This window comes from Spodoptera frugiperda, chromosome 27 (genome assembly GCF_023101765.2).
Source record: "Spodoptera frugiperda isolate SF20-4 chromosome 27, AGI-APGP_CSIRO_Sfru_2.0, whole genome shotgun sequence".
Lineage (NCBI taxonomy): Eukaryota > Metazoa > Arthropoda > Insecta > Lepidoptera > Noctuidae > Spodoptera > Spodoptera frugiperda.
Genome location: NC_064238.1, coordinates 5,697,431 through 5,714,508, shown reverse-complemented (window position 1 = coordinate 5,714,508; position 17,078 = coordinate 5,697,431). Strand labels below are relative to the sequence as shown.

The following is a 17,078-nucleotide window of genomic DNA, read 5'->3' as shown; positions in this document are numbered from 1 at the left end:
TAATTATCTACTGCTGAACTTGTTAAAAATAGATTGAATTTGAAAACAATAGAGATGTCGTAGCAATATTGCTACGCGTGACTACGCCGGCTACGCGCGACTACGCTGGCGCCGCTGGCGTAGCTACGCGTAGTAGCTAATGTTTTGTCTATGTGTCCTAATTTATTAATATTTATGTAAGATATAATATTTTTCTTAAAAGCATTCTTTTCGTGTTTATTAAAATAAAATTTAATTATATGATATCTTTTGAAGTGTCCATTATGTCTCGTTACAAAGAACTGAGAAATATTCCTTAATTTTTAGACAGCCTTGCCTGGCTCGTAATTTGTTTCTTCGAAACGTTATAACTTTTGAAATGGATACGTAATAGATATTACGAAAGATAGCTCTTTGTAATTATTAATATATTTTATTGTATTTCTTGTTTTTATATTTCTAGATAATATTAATTATTGTAACACAACTAGCCGACATAACGAACTTGTCGTCGTCAATGTAACTTGTTAAAAGCATTTTACATTTTCCAGGATGATTTATTTAATACCTACAACAAATGAATCAAATAAATAATCATTCAGTACGATATTAGTAAACCCGTGCTTACGGCGCGTTGCGTTTCGCGCGCACCTCAAACAGCCATCAGACCACCACAGATGGGGCCCAGTAGGACTGATGCCTGATCTGGAGCTGCGAACTACCTAGCGGATTTACTGGTGCTCGGGCGCAAAATGTCAAGGAGGGAGAAAGGATTGGATGAATTTCCTCCCTCAAAAAAAGGACATCAGCAACGTAAACAAATTATTTCCATTCCAGTTTTCTTAGTGCCTGTATAGTAAAAAATGGGTACAATAAACCAGGTAAGATAAAATAAAACACAAATTAGGTCGTACTTTATTTATTGTTCTTTCAGTGTACTTGATTTTAATAATTTTATTTAAAATAGTGACTTTATTGAGTGCAAAAATAAGTATCATGTACTTACATTGAAATTAGTGCTCTCAAAACTCTAATTTTACTTATTACCATTTAATTTTTCAATAGTTTACGTAATTAATATCCAGTTTGTTACTACAGAGTAATTGAATAAGTAGACAGTGTCGTTACACACACTTCGTAAGAATACCTACTTAAATAGATCATTATGCTTCTTGGTAAACTATATTGAAAAAGGCTATATTTACGTAGGTAATATACTGGTACAAGGATTTACAATAAGTTAATATATTATCGCACATTCTTTGCATATGTATGTAATAACTATGAGGTAGAAATTGTATTGTAAGTAGATTTAAAGCTTAGGTAATGGAGTATTATCTAGATATGTGTTTAGTATAGAGAGTAGGTGTGTAGTAATTGAGCAAATTTCTATTATTTATTAGCCAACGTGTAGCCTGAGTGGGTAAATGGAGTGGGCTTTAATACGGATTAAGTTTATACGAGCTGACGCACGATGCATTTAATCTGCGCAGCAAAAGGTTGCAGAGGAGAAATGTTTCGGCTTATCGAGAAAATCTTCAGGAGCTTCGTTACTCTATATTCCATGAGAGAGCATCCGTATTTATTTTCTCCTATAAAATAAATGTTTTGTAATAGAAAACCATGTTTTAAACAAACTTTTTCCTCGAATGTGTACTTGTGACTTTATGTACACTCACGTTTTTTCTTCTTTTTTATGTGAATTGTAATTGGGCGCCCGTTTAGTTTCCGAACAACTAACACAATTCTGTACTCCATGTTTCTGACATAAATGACTGTTTCATTCAAATAATTTTTCGATTTTGTCTATTTTTTGACAAAACTCATTTGAAACAAATATTGCAACGTAAAAGCTACACTGGAACCATTATTTATAGAATTCGATTAGTACCTCGGAACAATTACATTTATAACTTCGCTAAATCATTTATACTGCAGAACAATCTAATGTGTTCGTTAGTGAAATAAAGAGGGTTCTTGGCAAACTCGGGAGGTGAATTAGGAGGAAACGACATTAGCTATTAATCATTTAATTAACCTCACAGTGAGTACATACATATTGATCAGTGCCCTTATACACTCTCGCTTCACGTCGCAGCTGCCAATTTATACAAGATTGTGTCTTTTACATAATATACCATAAGTTTATTAGATTAAAATACATTTTACCTTAATAAGTACACGCGTTAAAGGAACTTGAATAGACCACATGACGTGTGCTAGGTGGTAAGATGTTGTCGTAGGTTTTGCTTCTCTTTAGGTGCAGGTAAGAGCTAAACTAAGCAAACTGGGCTAGTATAAACATTATCACGTAAATATTATTTGACGGAAAGTAATAAATTATTATTCATGTAAAGATAATCCGCGTCGAAACAGCACAGCATAGGATCTCAGGGGTCTATTCCATTTACATATTATTACGCTCAAAAAAAAGTTCGAAAATGCGAATTTGATCGCTTGATAGGGGTTTCGTTTCGTGAATATGGTGGAAATAATTTGTTAACGAAAATATGTTTTAAAATGTGAAAGTAATGATGTACGAACATAAATAATATAACAAGGTCCACATACACCATTTCAGTGTTTTAATAACGAGAATTTAAAAGTATTAGTCCTAAGTACAAGTCACAACTGATTTTGTGATTAATACTATAAAATATTTATCATTTAATTTATTACATTTGGTTTCTGCGAACACGAAATCCCAAAACCAAGCTGATCATATAAGAATGTATACTTATATCGAAATTTTAATAGCTCGACCATACTTTGTTAATACTCACAAGATAACAAGAATAATAGAATTTTATAACACAATGAAAGACGAAGTAAATATACATAAAACATATAAAGGCAATAGGTATCTATAGTTTGAATGGAATGCTGCATGTGCTTAGGAAAATAGTTCAAACTTAAAAACATTAAACATTGGTTTCACTAATCATAATATAATTTAATATAAATATGGCTAGAGTAACAGAGGATTAACACATACTTAGCATGTTATACTTGTACACTTGTCAACACAACCTGTTATAGAATTATTATGAAAGGTTCTCTCAAGTAATGTATTGCACGTATTAACCTGGACCGGTAGTCCCGACATTGGTGAGGGCACAAATCGGTCGCTAAGTTGTGAATTTTCTTTAAAACATTTTCAACCTTATTCTTTGGTAAGTATGTTTAAAATCTTTTAATATAGTTTCAGACTTAGCGACTGATGTTTGTCGTTATCAATATAGGGAACTGCTAGTCCTGGTACGTTTCGGTATTAGAGTTTTACACTCTTATGTATTATCTTGTTAACGTGGGCATTATAAGCCACAGTCACGCAAGTAAATGTACAAATTAAAACGCTGGTACTATTCGTTATATTCACAAGATGATGATTTTTAGAATCTGTCTTTAAATTACTTGTTCTTGATGAAAAAAAGACAACCTTGCAGTTTCTTCAGAAACGAAAACATAATTATCTGTTGATTATCATACGCAGAATTTCACACCTTGTATGCTAACGATGACGATACGTAGAAGGCATATTAAGGTTCAGCATGAAAAAATATGCAACACAGGTAAAACAGTGGGTTTCCCTCATAAATCTAGTAAATATTCGATCCAAAAGCAGCCCTTACCTAAGAGCTCAAAATGTTTAACCTAGTGATATTCATTTCCTTTCTTAGACAGAACTTGGTCATGAGATAATACTAGACTAATCGTGTAAAGAGTCACACTTTATACTACTTGAATGAAGGCCTCCAATACGGTATGTACAAGACTAAGTATAATAATATCTCATAGGAAAAGTATCACTAACGATTTAAAGATTAAACTGACGCCCACAAATAGGCTCTATTATTATAATATCTCACTTTTAAATATTAATATTATTAAGACGTAACGCTCGTAGATTATAATTAACTATCTAACCAATGCGACATCGATTAATGTTATCTTATTGAAGAGCTCGACGGCTCCAGAGGGAAAGGACTTGCGATCTCAGCGGAGTAACTCGCAACGCGAATGCAATAAGCCCGAAGGGATAGTCAACTCTTCAAAACAACGAGTTAATTCTCTACGTAATATTACGGTAAATATCAAAAACGTCTATCTACAATCACAAATTAAGAAACTCACAAAACAGTGTTAAGTATAATGTTGCATATCGTTTCACTTACGATATAAATGAACTTACATTTTTACATTACGACCAAAATTCTCACAGCTTTGTCTTTCATTGTTCGCTTTTCAGCGAGTAGTACGAGTAAATTCGATAAACACTAAACTATTAGGTACATCTACTAGTAGAGGTATTGGCGTAATAGACATAAACAACACTTAGCGATCCAAACTCGTACAAACGCACAAATCATTCAGGAGATAGACGATAATAAATAACAATTGGACGCGGCGCGGCGGCCGGGGCCGGGGACCGCTCCAGCGCCGGCCCGCCGCCGCCAACATTACAAGCTACACGATCCACAAGTGAGTGCACTTAGCTCCATAGTAACGCATTACGAGGCAACAAACAAGTAAACTATATTACATACTCAACTCTTCATTATTAGGACATACTGAAATAAGAATTACACCGTAATACGGATACATACAAGTACTGAGATCATAATATATACGACACCGATTTTATCAGTATCATACAACTCAGTAGTATAATTTAGCCTTAGAAGTTAAATCATTATTGCCGAAGACAATAACAAGAATATTAGGACACTTATACAAGAAATATTGCATCAAAAACAATTCTATAATACATATACAATAATATACATAATATATAACAGTAGGTATTTAAGTATTTAGGCCTAATGATCGAGTAAATAGTATAGCTTTATCAAAATAACTTAGTCACATTGGTGTAAAATACGTAAAACAAATTGAATGACTTGCAACAAAAACATTGTACTATCACAACTGTACTCATTGGGTCTACAGAGGCATTCATAAGATGAATAAATCGCTTGGTAATGTTCACATTATCATAAAGACTTATCGTTCCGTAGAGTAAGAGTAAGTTAGGGTCCCATGGATTCATAATTGAAGTAATTTATAAGGAAATCTGGAAAGGCGATTCGTCAGTAAAGCGATGTAAAATTTATTCTAAAATATACAAGTACTTAGAAAGGTTCCTTTGACAGAACACAAAAGGTCGACAGCGTGAATGTATCCCTCGGCATTATCTTCTTTATGTTCGGCCCACACTTCTTACGTGTTCAGCTATCGGACTGATTTTACACGAGGGGCCTGTTGCCTAATATTATACGAACGTTTTGTTTATTTTGTTTGTGTTTTGAAGCGGAAGATGTTGTGAACACGGGTCTGATGTGAGCTGGAGCATAAGTTTCTGTGGCAAACATTAATCACACTTTAGTCTCAAGCTAGCTGCATTCACAATTTGTGAGAGCTATCACGTTCCGTATAACATTTCAGGTCGCTGTTTCTCATTTTTGTATTCACATGGAAGTGCGGGATACATTCCACTGTCTTGTTGTTTGTACAACATACGGGAAAGGCACACACTTTTTACTTCAGAGCTGTTTCATAGATCATGAAAACACTCACTCCTTTAAATAGAAAAGAGAAAATATTGAAACAAAATGCGTAAAGATTCACCTTATAAGTGTTTATTCTAAATTCATACTTAATTACAACTATAAATGTTACAGTAAAGATATTAAGGGAAAAACTTTAATAATTTAATGCATATCGTTTAAAAAGCTCGTTATCATAATATTGCTTCGTCCTGCTTCACAATACCCGGATATGTACCTACTATCTAGCAGATTAATCCCAACTTGGAAGTGAATTTATTTGAAATAATCTGCTAGATAATATATTTATATTTCATCCGAAGGTGAATCAGCTCGTTAATAACAATAATAATTAGCATGTTTCGTAGGCTAGAAATTGATTTATTTATCTGTAACATTTACAGCGACTAAATTCAATAAATTAATAGAATATATTATAATAATTTATGATGAAAATATAATTATGATTAAAGTTAAATTTTCAATTATTATTAATTTATTAATGAAATGTTTTTATTATAATTCTACACCAGATCTGATTATCACTTCGGTGTTTCGAACAATATTCTTCAGTCATTTTCACTATATCACTAGTTCGCTAGTGCGACTTATCTCGGTAGTTCCCGCCACGCCAGGAATGCGGACAATGTGTTCGACTGATTAAACGGCAGTTTCTAAATCTTCTGACACTAATTGGAAATGTTCCTGACCTGAAAAAGGATATATCTTTTATTTGTATAGAAAACAAAACATTACTGGATACTTTTTGTGTTTAAATTGGACGATCCGAATTCTTTATTTACTTCAAAAAATAAAAAGTTTTTTCTTTTTCTTTAAGAGATCATTTTTGGTATTTGGTAATGATTGTGTTCATTAAGGTAGTTTAAGACGAAAATATTTTTGTACCTATGACGAGATTGAAAAAGTTTTTTTAAGACAGTATGTAATGGTAAGTATTACTCACTTTCAAGATATGCGGCTAAATCGTGGTCCTCGGCGCGGAGTGCGAGATGTCGCGGCGTGAGGCCGGCGTGGTCGCGGCGGGTGAGCGACGCGCCGCCCGCGACGAGCATGCAGCAGATGGCGCGCCGCTTGTGCGCGGCCGCCTTGTGCAGCGCGGTCTGTCCGCGCTCGTTGTCGCGCATGTTCAAGATGGCGGTCGGCGCGCACGCTATCAGGTACTTCACGATCTCCTTGTTCCCGTACCGCGCCGCCACGTGCAGCGCGGTCTGACCGGTCGCGTCGATCGACAGCAGCGAGTACCCCGCAGCGTGCAACTCTTTCATCTTCAATCATAGTCGTTTATTTTATTGCAGATTACCAAATCAACCCAATCCTGAAAGACCCACCCTTCTCCAATCCCCCAATCCACAATCCTCAAATCCCGTCTATGGGACGCCCGTAACACCAGAGAAGTTAGTCCATGAGCGGCTTCGATTGCTTACTATCAGGTGGTCCATCTCCTCGTTGTTTTAGACTTTTTAACAGAAGCAGAGAGATCGTTAACTACCTTCCTAACAATTACTTACATAGAGATGAGAATATTTTTTATGAGTATTTTTTCATCGTGTTAAACCAATTTGTATATCAATGAAAAGCGAGTAGCTGAGTATATCATAACAGGCTATTTTTAGTATCGGAAAACATTATACGAGATATTATAATCGGATGTAAATATTTTCATGCTTTGTTCTTCCATCAGGAAAATGAAATCAAAAATATCTTTGAATGAATTCCTCACCATTTTCAGATCACCGACTTTGGCCGCTTTGAGCAGGGCATCAGATGTTTTTTCCAATAAATTTCTGAAACAATGCCAAGGTTTTACTTTGTTCTGTAAGTACTGAACAAGTTTTTAGAAGATAAATAAAATTAAACGTTTTGTAAGTCTGGTCGGTCGACTGTCGCGTTCAAAGATGGGAAACGAGATAAGAATGCTTTCTAGAGGGATTTTGTGGATATTTATTAGCAAATTCTTGGAATTGGTAGTATCAATAAAATTAGGTCGTGTTAGCTCTAACTATTATTAGGCTACGATTTAATGAATTGAAACTAAACATTGAATTCACATTTGCTGATATAATAAATGACATATTAAAATAAATCGGGAAACATTGAATTACAATAGTACAAACACTTATGCTTTTTACCCTTTTATATTGGGTCTACAAGGTATACATGTTATGAAGATGAAATTGATGGAAGATAAAGGATTAGATACGAATGGAGGTGATGATGAAAATCTAAGAACTAATCTATAGCTATTACATCTAAGTAAATCTCACCTATAGCCAAACACTTCTTGCTCAAGTCCAAACAATTTCTCATGAATGCTGCATGCAATAGAAGAGAGAAGAGATAGAGTGCAGATTTCAGTTTCAAACCAGAGTGCATCGTGCCCCAATGCTCATACTTGTGCGATACCCCTAACAGAATAGTGATCACACAAGGTCAATAGTACCTACGTCTTAGTGGTCGCGTCATCAATCAGATGACTAACCAAGATATTGTGCACTTACTAAGGATTTTATTGCAGAATTTTATTTCCTTTCTATTTTTCCAGTGGAATTTTTCATTATTTGCTAGTTGGCTAACTAATGACACAGTGCTATTATACTAAAACTAAAGATTATCTAAAGAGATTTTGGCTCTTCAATACTAATTAACTTATTATTCTGCGAAGACTGCTCCAAAGTTCCCAGTTGTCCAGAGCTAGATATATGTATGCGTATCAATTTTGTAACACAGCTGTTTAATTCATTACGGCGGCGGCGCAGCGGTACAGAAGCGCTCAAACATTTTGCATCTAATCTATGCTCACACTATGGCGTGGTTATGCTTTAAAGGCAAACGTACTCACGTTTTAAACCGTGCTATTGAATCAGTCGTAGGTTCATGGTCTTTGGCGGGTGGGCTAGTGCATAGAGGTGGAGATAACGGCTCGGCTTGAACCACTGCCGGGCTCAGTGGAGCAGGCGGCCCTGTACCCGGGCTCGTAGGAGTCGGCGGTATCGGCGACGGCGGCCGCACCGACAGTGGCGTCGTCGGAGCCGTTGGCACCGCATTGGGAGGCGGCGTCGTAGGCGACAGCAACTCTTCAGAAGACCGCGCTGGACTACCGATTCCCGATTCACTACGTAAATAAAATATGAAAACGTTTGACATTTCAGAATACAATTCTCCAAGATCTGATTTTATAAATACGTTTATGTAAACGAAAATTTTTCTAGCATCTTCATTTCCCAAAAGGAAGTCAGCAAAAAATCTGAATGAGATCGTAAGCCACGCGTGAAGTTACCCAGATTTATTTGAAATCGGATTTTGTTTAAGTAGCTCCTTGCTTTGTCGGATAGACTCAGTTTGAAGAGTTGCGAATTCAAGTGGATTAGTGTTGGCGAAGGCCACAGCTGACGTCAAGAGGGATAAGGTTAATCAGTTTTAAAAACAATTACTTTGGTATAAAACGGGTAATACAAAAAAAAAACACCACAAAACTGCAATTACTTTAAGTACTTATTACATATTGAATTAAATGTACTTTCCGGCTTTGTCCGGAATGTTCAATTTCACGCAGAAGGCGGTTTAATAGCAATAGCGTCCGGGCAGTTGGTTTCGTTTGCCGTCACACGAGAGTATAGATTAAATGGTGCAATCCAGCCAGTCGTTCACATTTGCAGACACTCGCTTTTCGAAATGAGAAAAAGCTTTTGTTATCTTGCTTTTTCAGTTTTGTAACAATACTATAGATACAAAATATCTATTTCAAGAAGTAGAAGTAGAGAACTTTTGCAAACAAAACTGTTCTACGATAAACTTAATATACTAACCAAGGGTGAGATTCAGGCACATCGAGCGAGACAGCAGCACTGGGTGTGTCGACGCTCTGGGAGATGTCGAGTGAGACGGAGAGTCCGGTGGTGGTGTCGAGCGAGACGGAGGCGGCGGTGCGCTCGAGCGAGGCGGTGGCGGTGGTGTCGGGGTGCGCGGTGGACTCCGTGTCGGGCGTGTGCGGCGTGTGCGGCGCCGCGTCCAGGATGTAGATGTTGTCGTGCCCTATGTCCGCCGGGTAGTGCAAGTTCTCCTGCGCCTTGTCTATACGGAAGAACCTCTCCGCTGTCACAGCTAAATAAAAAATAGCCTTAATTGTAATAAATAATGCATACCTAACAGTTGCTCTACCTACTTATTAATAAAATTCAAAAATTTTTTGAAAGTACGGCTCGCGGTTTAGTTTAAATACCTACCCACAGCTTTACAAATATTTTTACAGTTAAAATTTCTAACAAGTAAGTAGGTACGGGTAGTAGACAATTCGTTTGTTCGTTTACATTATTGTTCACATAAAACATTTTTTCCAAATGATTGCAGATAGCTATAATATAACCCAAATTCTTTTCATTCAATCGTACAACTTGTAAATATAACCTTTCTACCTGTAGGAAAGGTACGGGAAAGGGTAATTCTGTATTTATACAGCGAATATGTAACGCAAATTATAAGAGGTACTTTCATACAGATGCAGAGTTAAAAGAAAATAAGCATGAGATATACTCTTGACATACTTTAGAAATAATGGGAACACGAGAGGACATGTTTGCCTTCCGTTTTCCTCGGAGAGGCTCTTTAAGTTTGAAGAAGCTGAATACAAGCCTTATGTTAGATAAGCATTTGTTCTTCATAAGTTCAAGAGTATGTTTTATAATTTTACATTGTCTTCCACGTGCCTTTTAGCAAAAATAAGTCTCGTTGTGTTCTAAAGTTCTATACCAGAAGTTTAAGGCATAAATGCGGGAAATCGAGGCAGGTATGTTCACATAAAAACACACATGACTCTCTCCAACATGGCAGGTATAGAAATGTGAAAGTGGCTCGAACATACATCTCAAAGGAAGCAACGAGAAAAACTCACAGTCGACAAACCACCAGTCGGTGAGGTTCGAGTACGCTTGAGATTCTTTGATCATGTTCTGAATGAGGCCGCGCATTTGTTCCAAGTCCGCAGCAGGGTTCACGTCCAAAGTGCCGACCTGTTCCGCTGTAACAAAACAAATTATTTTAATCGTCACCCGGTTATGTTAAATGAACCGAGTTCATCATGTTACATTGCACAGAATGTCCATCGCATAATTTCGCTCTGGAATTCAAATTCCCACGTCCATTCATCACTTTCCGAGACAAATTAATTTATCGACCATCAGATTTATTGGCATTTCGACTGCCGGACAAGGATTATTTTTAATAACATTTTTAAATTCGGTTACCTATATTTTGTCCATTAAAATAACGAGATTTTAAAAATGTTTGTTCTAAGTATAAGTCATAACTGGTTTTGCCAAGTGTTAAGACATATTTTTTACATTTAATTTATTACAGTTTGCATCTGCGAACACGAAACCCCAAAACCAAGCCAATCATATAAGAATGTATACTTATATCGAAATTTTAATAGCTCGACCATACTTTGTTAATACTCACAAGATAACAAGAATAATAGAATTTATAACACAATGAAAGACGAAGTAAATATACATAAAACATATAAAGGCAATAGGTATCTATAGTTTGAATGGAATGCTGCATGTGCTTAGGAAAATTGTTCAAACTTAAAAACATTAAACATTGGTTTCACTAATCGTAATATAATTTAATATAAATATGGCTAGAATAACAGAGGATTAACACATACTTAGCATGTTATACTTGTACACTTGTCAACACAACCTGTTATAGAATTATTATGAAAGGTTCTCTCAAGTAATGTATTCCACGTATTAACCTGGACCGGTAGTCCCGACATTGGTGAGAGCACAAATTGGTTGCTAAATTGTGAATTTCTTTAAAACATTTTCAACCTTATCCTTTTGTAAGAGTGTTAAAAATCTTTTAATGTAGTTTCTGGTTTAGCGACTGATGTTTGTCGTTATCAATATAGGGAACTGCTAGTCCTGGTATGCTTCGGTTTCGGTATTAGAGTTTTACACTCTTATGTATTCATATCTTGTTAACGTAGGTATTATACGCCATAGTCACGCAAGTAATTGAAAAATTAAAACGCTGGAACTATTTATTATACTCACAAGGTGATGTTTTTAGAATCTGTCATTAAATTACTTGTTCTTAAAGAAAAAAACAACCTTGCAGTGTCTTCAGGAACGAAAACATAATTATCTGTTGATTATCATACGCAGAATTTCACACCTTGTATGCTAACGATGACGATACGTAGAAGGCATATTAAGGTTCAGCATGAAAAAATATGCAACACAGGTAAAACAGTGGGTTTCCCTCATAAATCTAGTAAATATTCGATCCAAAAGCAGCCCTTACCTAAGAGCTCAAAATGTTTAACCTAGTGATATTCATTTCCTTTCTTAGACAGAACTTGGTCATGAGATAATACTAGACTAATCGTGTAAAGAGTCACACTTTATACTACTTGAATGAAGGCCTCCAATACGGTATGTACAAGACTAAGTATAATAATATTTCATAGGAAAAGTATCACTAACGATTTAAAGATTAAACTGACGCCCACAAATAGGCTCTATTATTATAATATCTCACTTTTAAATATTAATATTATTAAGACGTAACGCTCGTAGATTATAATTAACTATCTAACCAATGCGACATCGATTAATGTTATCTTATTGAAGAGCTCGACGGCTCCAGAGGGAAAGGACTTGCGATCTCAGCGGAGTAACTCGCAACGCGAATGCAATAAGCCCGAAGGGATAGTCAACTCTTCAAAACAACGAGTTAATTCTCTACGTAATATTACGGTAAATATCAAAAACGTCTATCTACAATCACAAATTAAGAAACTCACAAAACAGTGTTAAGTATAATGTTGCATATCGTTTCACTTACGATATAAATGAACTTACATTTTTACATTACGACCAAAATTCTCACAGCTTTGTCTTTCATTGTTCGCTTTTCAGCGAGTAGTACGAGTAAATTCGATAAACACTAAACTATTAGGTACATCTACTAGTAGAGGTATTGGCGTAATAGACATAAACAACACTTAGCGATCCAAACTCGTACAAACGCACAAATCATTCAGGAGATAGACGATAATAAATAACAATTGGACGCGGCGCGGCGGCCGGGGCCGGGGACCGCTCCAGCGCCGGCCCGCCGCCGCCAACATTACAAGCTACACGATCCACAAGTGAGTGCACTTAGCTCCATAGTAACGCATTACGAGGCAACAAACAAGTAAACTATATTACATACTCAACTCTTCATTATTAGGACATACTGAAATAAGAATTACACCGTAATACGGATACATACAAGTACTGAGATCATAATATATACGACACCGATTTTATCAGTATCATACAACTCAGTAGTATAATTTAGCCTTAGAAGTTAAATCATTATTGCCGAAGACAATAACAAGAATATTAGGACACTTATACAAGAAATATTGCATCAAAAACAATTCTATAATACATATACAATAATATACATAATATATAACAGTAGGTATTTAAGTATTTAGGCCTAATGATCGAGTAAATAGTATAGCTTTATCAAAATAACTTAGTCACATTGGTGTAAAATACGTAAAACAAATTGAATGACTTGCAACAAAAACATTGTACTATCACAACTGTACTCATTGGGTCTACAGAGGCATTCATAAGATGAATAAATCGCATAGGTAATGTCCACATTATCATAAAGACTTATCGTTCCGTAGAGTAAGAGTTAGGGTCCCATGGATTCATAATTGAAGTAATTTATAAGGAAATCTGGAAAGGCGATTCGTCAGTAAAGCGATGTAAAATTTATTCTAAAATATACAAGTACTTAGAAAGGTTCCTTTGACAGAACACAAAAGGTCGACAGCGTGAATGTATCCCTCGGCATTATCTTCTTTATGTTCGGCCCACACTTCTTACGTGTTCAGCTATCGGACTGATTTTACACGAGGGGCCTGTTGCCTAATATTATACGAACGTTTTGTTTATTTTGTTTGTGTTTTGAAGCGGAAGATGTTGTGAACACGGGTCTGATGTGAGCTGGAGCATAAGTTTCTGTGGCAAACATTAATCACACTTTAGTCTCAAGCTAGCTGCATTCACAATTTGTGAGAGCTATCACGTTCCGTATAACATTTCAGGTCGCTGTTTCTCATTTTTGTATTCACATGGAACTTCCATGTGCGGGATACATTCCACTGTCTTGTTGTTTGTACAACATACGGGAAAGGCACACACTTTTTACTTCAGAGCTGTTTCATAGATCATGAAAACACTCACTCCTTTAAATAGAAAAGAGAAAATATTGAAACAAAATGCGTAAAGATTCACCTTATAAGTGTTTATTCTAAATTCATACTTAATTACAACTATAAATGTTACAGTAAAGATATTAAGGGAAAAACTTTAATAATTTAATGCATATCGTTTAAAAAGCTCGTTATCATAATATTGCTTCGTCCTGCTTCACAATACCCGGATATGTACCTACTATCTAGCAGATTAATCCCAACTTGGAAGTGAATTTATTTGAAATAATCTGCTAGATAATATATTTATATTTCATCCGAAGGTGAATCAGCTCGTTAATAACAATAATAATTAGCATGTTTCGTAGGCTAGAAATTGATTTATTTATCTGTAACATTTACAGCGACTAAATTCAATAAATTAATAGAATATATTATAATAATTTATGATGAAAATATAATTATGATTAAAGTTAGTTAAATTTTCAATTATTATTAATTTATTAATGAAATGTTTTTATTATAATTCTACACCAGATCTGATTATCACTTCGGTGTTTCGAACAATATTCTTCAGTCATTTTCACTATATCACTAGTTCGCTAGTGCGACTTATCTCGGTAGTTCCCGCCACGCCAGGAATGCGGATAATGTGTTCGACTGATTAAACGGCAGTTTCTAAATCTTCTGACACTAATTGGAAATGTTCCTGACCTGAAAAAGGATATATCTTTTATTTGTATAGAAAACAAAACATTACTGGATACTTTTTTTGTTGAAATTGGACGATCACAATTCTTTATTTACTTCAAAAAAATAAAAAGTGTTTTTCTTTCTCTTTAAGAGATCATTTTTGGTATTTTGATATTGATTGATTGAGGTATTTTATCACTGTAATATTCATGTACCTATGACCAGACTGAAAATTTATTTTCTAAAGCAAGTTATGATGGTAAGTATACTCACTTTCAAGATATGCGGCTAAATCGTGGTCCTCAGCGCGGAGTGCGAGGTGTCGCGGCGTGAGGCCGGCGTGGTCGCGGCGAGTGAGCGACGCGCCGCCCGCGACGAGCATGCAGCAGATGGCGCGCCGCTTGTGCGCGGCCGCCTTGTGCAGCGCGGTCTGTCCGCGCTCGTTGTCGCGCATGTTCAAGATGGCGGTCGGCGCGCACGCTATCAGGTACTTCACGATCTCCTTGTTCCCGTACCGCGCCGCCACGTGCAGCGCGGTCTGACCGGTCGCGTCGATCGACAGCAGCGAGTACCCCGCCGCGTGCAACTCTTTCATCTTCAATCATAGTCGTTTATCTTATTGCAAATTCAGATACCAAATCAACCCAATCCTGAGAGACCCACCCTTCTCCTATCTCCCAATCCACAATCCTCAAATCCTCAAAACCAAAGAAGTTAGTCCATGGGCGGCTTCAATTGCTTACCATCAGATGGTCCATCTCCTCGTTGTTTCAGACATTTTAACAGCTAACTACTAGAGAAATTGTCACAGCCTAAATCGTTAACTACCTTCCTAACAATTACGAATTCGAAATGAGAATAATTTTTATGAGTATTTTTTCATCGTGTTAAACCAATTTGTATATCAATGAAAAGCGAATAGCTGAGTATATCATAACAGGCTATTTTTAGTATCGGAAAACATTACACGAGATATTATAATCGGATGTAAATATTTTCGTGCTTTGTTCTTCCATCAGGAAAATGAAATCAAAAATATCTTTGAATGAATTCCTCACCATTTTCAGATCACCGACTTTGGCCGCTTTGAGCAGGGCATCAGATGTTTTTTCCAATAAATTTCTGAAACAATGCCAAGGTTTTACTTTGTTCTGTAAGTACTGAACAAGTTTTTAGAAGATAAATAAAATTAAACGTTTTGTAAGTCTGGTCGGTCGACTGTCGCGTTCAAAGATGGGAAACGAGATAAGAATGCTTTCTAGAGGGATTTTGTGGATATTTATTAGCAAATTCTTGGAATTGGTGGTATCAATAAAATTAGGTCAAGTTAGCTCTTACTATTATTAGGCTACGATTAAATGAATTGAAACCAAACATTGAATTCACTTTTGCTTATATAATAAATGGCATATTAAAATAAATCGGGAAACATTGAATCACAATACTACAAACACTTATGCTTATTACCCTTTTATATTGGGTCAACAGTATATTGGTACATGTTATGAAGATGAAATTCATGGAAGATAAAGGATCAGATACGAATGGAGGTGAGGATGAAAATCTAAGAACTAATCTATAGCTATTACGTCTAAGTAAGTCTCACCTATAGCCAAACACTTCTTGCTCAAGTCCAAACAATTTCTCATGAATGCTGCATGCAATAGAAGAGAGAAGAGATAGAGTGCAGATTTTAGTTTCAAACCAGAGTGCATCGTGCCCCAATGCTCATACTTGTGCGATACCCCTAACAGAATAGTGATCACACAAGGTCAATAGTACCTACGTCTTGCTTTACTGGTCGCGTCATCAACCAGATGACTAACCAAGATATTGTGCCGTAGTATTTCCTTTCTATTTTTCCAGCGGACTTTCTCATTATTTGCTATTTGGCTAACTAATAACACAGTGCTATTATACTAAAACTAAAGATTATCTAAAGAGATTTTGGCGCTTCAATGCTAATTAACTTATTATTCTGCGAAGACTGCTCCAAAGTTCCCAGTTGTCCAGAACTAGATATATGCATATCAATTTTGTTACACAGCTGTTTAATTCATTACGGCGGCGCAGCGGTACAGAAGCGCTCAAACATTTTGCATCTAATCTATGCTCACACTATGGCGTGTTTATGCTTTAAAGGCAAACGTACTCACGTTTTAAACCGTGCTATTGAATCAGTCGTAGGTTCATGGTCTTTGGCGGGTGGGCTAGTGCATAGAGGTGGAGATAACGGCTCGGTTTGACCCACTGCCGGACTCAGTGGAGCAGGCGGCCCTGTACCCGGGCTTGTAGGAGTCGGCGGTATCGGCGACGGCGGCCGCACCGACAGTGGCGTCGTCGGAGCTGTTGGCACCGCATTGGGAGGCGGCGTCGTAGGCGACAGCAACTCTTCTGAAGACCGCGCTGGACTACCGATTCCCGATTCACTACGTAAATAAAATATGCAAACGTTTTACATTTCAGAACACAATACAATTCTCCAAGATCTGATTTTATAAATACGTTTATGTAAACGAAAAATTTTCTAGCATCTTCATTTCCCAAAAGGAAGTCAGCAAAAAATCTGAAAGAGATCGTAAGCCACGCGTGAAGTTACCCAGATTTATTTGAAA

The 17,078-nt window shown here is 36.4% G+C and overlaps 1 protein-coding gene across 17 annotated transcripts in view; it reads right to left on the bottom strand.

Annotated features, from left to right (window-relative positions):
- Nucleotides 1-882: 882 nt before the first annotated feature.
- LOC118263915 (eye-specific diacylglycerol kinase) overlaps nucleotides 883-17,078 on the bottom strand; it is a 148,086-nt gene continuing 131,890 nt past the window's right edge. For 4 of the 17 annotated variants that reach the window (XM_050705466.1, XM_050705478.1, XM_050705480.1 and 1 more), the window contains 5 exons: nucleotides 16,620-16,892; nucleotides 16,070-16,117; nucleotides 15,522-15,585; nucleotides 14,737-15,058; nucleotides 883-6,235 (listed from right to left, as the gene is read on the bottom strand). In XM_050705466.1, the coding sequence (XP_050561423.1) occupies nucleotides 6,186-6,235; nucleotides 14,737-15,058; nucleotides 15,522-15,585; nucleotides 16,070-16,117; nucleotides 16,620-16,892 (757 nt within the window). In that variant the 3' untranslated portion in view covers nucleotides 883-6,185. Of the gene's footprint in view, nucleotides 6,236-6,489; nucleotides 6,812-7,266; nucleotides 7,331-7,810; nucleotides 7,859-8,385; nucleotides 8,659-9,352; nucleotides 9,648-10,434; nucleotides 10,561-10,804; nucleotides 14,485-14,736; nucleotides 15,059-15,521; nucleotides 15,586-16,069; nucleotides 16,118-16,619; nucleotides 16,893-17,078 lie in introns of those variants that run through there. The other 13 variants (XM_050705471.1, XR_007707302.1, XR_007707303.1 and 10 more) reach the window with 13 other exon arrangements.